This window comes from Oratosquilla oratoria, chromosome 17 (assembly GCF_046742065.1).
Source record: "Oratosquilla oratoria isolate Oo_2021 chromosome 17, ASM4674206v1, whole genome shotgun sequence".
NCBI classification, from domain to species: Eukaryota; Metazoa; Arthropoda; class Malacostraca; order Stomatopoda; family Squillidae; genus Oratosquilla; species Oratosquilla oratoria.
In genome coordinates this window covers 1,413,799-1,418,798 of record NC_134793.1, presented here as the reverse complement: position 1 = coordinate 1,418,798, position 5,000 = coordinate 1,413,799, and the positions used below count along the sequence as shown (strand labels likewise).

Here is a 5,000-nt window from a genome sequence, read left to right as displayed (position 1 = left end):
AATGTCGTACGACACAACTTAATGTTTTTTTAATGCAACATCATTTCACTTTCATAGTTTTATAATGCTATAATATTGTAGGATGTATATTTTCAGCAGTAATGCTGCAATAACCCCAAAAACCGTATTATATATATATATATATATATATATATATATATATATATATATATATATATATATATACATATACATATATATATATACATATAGATATGTTATATATATAATATATATATATATATATGTATGTATGTATTACATATATACATATATAAATATATACATATATATATGTATATGTATATACATATATATATACATATATAAATATATATATATGTATATATATATATATATATATATATATATATATATATGTCATTTAATCACGGAAATTACACAAGCCTTGTCAAGCTGGGTGCGAGTTAAGTTTATATTTTTGCCCCTTGTTGACGTATCAGGCAAAATGTTCTCTTCTTCCTTGTCCTAGACATCCTCTTTTTAAAAGAATAAACGTTGTAGCTCCTCTCAGATGCAGGTGACAGCAATTTAATTCATTTTGAGAACGGGTGAGGGTGTGCGTCTTGGATGGGAGTCTCTTGGGTAAATGAAAAATCAAAGAAGAATGGAAGGGTAATATGCTTGAGAAAGAGATGAAGATATTGAAGGACGGGAAAATAAAAGGGAGGGAACTGGGACTTGGAAAGAGGAGTGTGGAGATAAAAAATATGTTGGGAAAGAAGAGGAAGAGGAGGTATGAAATATAAAGAGGAATATAGGTGAAAGAATGGATATAAAGAGACAGAGAAAAAGAGGTATAGAGGGAACCGTGAATAAAGAGAGGATGGTGGGTAAATGGGAAAATGTAAAATAATGATGATCGAAATATGTAAAGAAAAAGTAAAAGTAAATAGCTATGGGATGATATGCATTGAAGTCTCCCAAACTCTGCAGAAGCAAAATACATATAACTGAATTTTATTAAAAGGAAGAACAGCTGGTAAATTAATAACATAATACCAGCTGTTGGAGCAAAATAATAGGATAGTGGTCATGTTTGCTTTAGTAGACAAGGCCTGTGGTAGTTTGTGGTAAAATAAGATTTTAATAAGAGACACGAATAACTGTAACGGAAGATAATGAGCTAAACTGTATCCGTCTTAAAGACAAGTGTGTAATCATAATAAAGTTATGATGAGCAAATTATAAAGGATGAAGTTAGAAGGGGTTAGAATTACTACTAAGAACTCAGAATTGGTTACTAAGGAGAGAAAACTAGCTGCTAGCTACGAAGGGGAGAGGTAAAGCAACTGTTAGAAGACATTCTAGAGATATATGCAAATACTATGAAAATATAACCAGGGATATGCAGATATACATAGGATTCACCACGTGCAAGTATAAAGCACGTAACTGCTGAAAAGTAAAATAATAATGATAATAAAAACATGCTGAGAATAAGGCAGATAAGGAGAGATAGAGAGGCATAGAGGGAAAAACAAAGGGGAAATAGGAGAATAATACGGATCAGAGATAATGAAGAGACAGTGGCGAGGGTTGTAGAACAAGTATCCGAGGCAGAAGCAGAGAGATAACGTAGAGACGAGTAGAAGAAGAGATAGATCGGGACGATCCCATGGGACTGACGAGGCTGACCTGGCGAGACTGCGCCCCCTTCTTGTACGACCGAAGCTCCTCCTCAAGCAGACGATACCGCAACATATGCTGTTCCATCTCCCGCGCCGAGCACCGCAAAGCCTTCTGCAGTTCATAGGTGACCCCACGCAGCTGAATTGCTTCTGCTTCGTAGCTCTTCAGGTGAATGACCTGGCGTTGGCGGAAGGCGTCGGGGGAAGGGAGGGTAGAGGGAAAGAGTGGGAAAAGGAGGGAAGGTCAGAAATAGTTCAGGGTCACATGGACGTGGCTCAAGACTGAGACAAAAATGTAGACGACTCCAGTTGTATGACTACGCTTCTTTGAAAATTTTGTGCAGATAGAATTTTTAGATATTACATTTCATTATTTCAATATTCACAACTATAGCTTGATCCACAATAGTATAATCGAGTAGAAGCGTAATGACAAAACTGAAGACTACATTAAGATTTATTGGGATATACGCCATGTAAAAGAGGAACAATTGGGTGGAAAGACACTGAGAACACAATGGTGGCAGTGGTGGTAAAGATCATATATTTTTATAAACAGTATATAAAGGTATTTATAAGTCACAACCAAACCACGCTCAAGAGAGGAGGAGGGGAAACGGAGAAATCATGGGGAGCGTAGAGAGAGATGGAGGAAGCAGGGGGCGTGCAAAGCGACCAAAATGCTCAAAATGCTCACTCAAAATGCTCAACCAACCACCCGGAGCACCAGCAGCAGTATCAGGGGATCAAGCAGAATAGGCTGTCTCTGCAAAATTAGCGTTTTTTCTTTACCAAACGAGCGTTAATGGGTTGGAATTTGAATGGAGATGGAAGTGCTGATATTGCTATGTGATTAATTCACTCGAGAAGTTGTGGGGAAGGAGTTTGTGAGGACCATCTAATCCATCCGTGGATCCGACATTAGAAATTAAAAAATACAAATAAAATAAGATGCATATATATATATATATATATATATATATATATATATATATATATATATAACATATATATATATATATACATATACATACATATATATCTACATATATATATGTATATATATATATATATATATATATATTTTTTTTTTTTTTTTTTTGTGTGTCCTAGCTATAATTAGCGGTGACGCTTGCGTTGAAATGTGATGGTGGTAGTGGTGGCGCTGCTACTGCTGATGATGATAATGGTGATGAAGACGACGAATACGACGATGACGACGACCACGATGATGATGATGATGATGATGATGATGATGATGATGATGATGATGATGATGATGATGATGATGATGATGATGATGATGATGATGATGATGATGATGATGATGATGATGATGATGATGATGATGATGATGATGATGATGATCTTTTTAATAATGTTCTTGATAATGGTGGTGATAATAATGGTGATGGTGGTGATGGTGGTGACGATGGTGACTATGGTGGTAAAAATTTTGACGTTGATGGTGACGATAATAAATGACTACAATAAAGAAAAAGTATTTCCCACGTTTCAATTCCCTGTTTTATCACAACCCATTCAACTGTGTTTATGTTCCCCACTGGAAACCCTTTCCGCAGTTAATTAAAATCGGTCTCGCAACCACAAACCACAACCACAAACCACAACCACTCACCACCCTCTACCATTCACTACATCCATCCACATCACCTACCACCACAACCACCACAACCAATACCACCTCCCTTCTTTCCTCTGTTCACTATCTATTATACATCACCATCCCCATTACCCACCACCAACATCACACACTACTACCTACTATTACCCTCTACCATCTACTACTACCCACTACTACCCACTACTACCCACCACTACCACTATCCCAGCCCATTACTCCAATTAGTAAGCTGGGGACGACACTATTACCGAAATGGGATCCAGTCTATTAAGTCTATCTAACCTATTCCTCCTCTTTCTTTCTAGTCTGATATTCTTACGTTCTTCCACTTTCAGATACTCTCCATTATTTTCGCTTCCACCCATTTTTCAAAGTCTATTGTCCTTCTACTTACCCCCTTTAATTCTATTCCACCAACTCATAAAATATTTAAGTCGGTGGACCCTCTCCTTTCCCTTGAGTCTCTTCTCTCTTCATGTCAAGATATGGTTTCTTCCACACTTCTCTCATCTTCCCCTACAGCCATAACCACAACTACAGCCTCTACCACAACCATAACCACAACTACAACCATATCCATAACCACAACCGCAACCACAATCACAACCTCAACTGTAACCACAACCACAACCACAACCACAACCACAACCACAACCACAACCACAACCACAACCACAACCACAACTACAACCACAACCACAACCATAACCACAACCACAACCACAATCACAACCACAACCACAACCACAACCACAACCATAACCACAACCACAACCACTGTCACCACTATTAATACGATGAACTCCATCTCATATTTCTCTTCCCCGTCATTCGCTTTCTCATATCCTTTTTAATTCTCTTTTATTCTGATTCAGTGTTATTATTTTTCGTGAATGAGTTGCGATGAGAGATTATACTGACAAGAGACCTTCCAGTCCCTGAACTAATGACAAGGCTCTACTGTCCTCTTCCACCAACAGAGTGCTTCAAGAATGCATTTAGTCTTCGTAGTGTTGTCGAATACACTAGTCCATGTTATCAGTTCTGCCTAGAAAATGGTGATTTAAAATTAAAGAAAAAATCCCCCTATTTTAGTCTAGTCTCCCCTTAGTGTTCACAAATGTTTGAAATGATGACTTTCATTTTCTGGACAAAGATGATAACGCGGATAAGTGGATTGGAAGGCGTTACGAAAAATTAGAATAGTGTTTTCTTTTTCTTTTTTTTGGGGGGGAGGGGGTATTGTGTTTCAACATGCATACGACTACTTCCATCTCTTCGTCTTCTATCTTTTGCCCATTTTCCTCCCTATCTTTCCTCTACTTCTCATCTCCTTCCTGGTCCTCCTCTTTCTCCTCTTACCCATCTACCTTATCCTCCTCTTCTTCCTGCTCCTCCTCCTGGTCCTCTTCTTGCTCCTTTTACCCCGCTTCCTTGATCTCCTCCTCTTACCCTTCTTATTCCTCCTCCTCCTCCTCCTCTTCCTACGTCATCGATCCGAAGAATCTCACCTCTTGCATTTTTTCGTCAGCAATCCTCCGGTCTTCGGACAGCTTCGTCAAAGAATCGGCAAGTTCGCTCTCAACCATTGACCGGACCTCGCCCAGACGCTCCTGCCGGACATGCAGTACCCGAAAATACTCTCTTTCGAATCGGGGGGGGGGGGGTGAAGGAGGGAGGGAATGGGATGGGGGTTACAGGCA

At 38.6% G+C, this 5,000-nt stretch overlaps 1 protein-coding gene across 1 annotated transcript in view; it reads right to left on the bottom strand.

The window, feature by feature from the left end:
- LOC143034339 (uncharacterized) overlaps positions 1–5,000 on the bottom strand; it is a gene marked incomplete at its 5' end in the record, with an annotated part of 121,116 nt that overhangs the window by 58,616 nt on the left and 57,500 nt on the right. Inside the window, 2 exon segments of the mRNA XM_076200272.1 lie at positions 1,660–1,830; positions 4,809–4,910. Coding sequence (XP_076056387.1) covers positions 1,660–1,830; positions 4,809–4,910 — 273 coding nt within the window.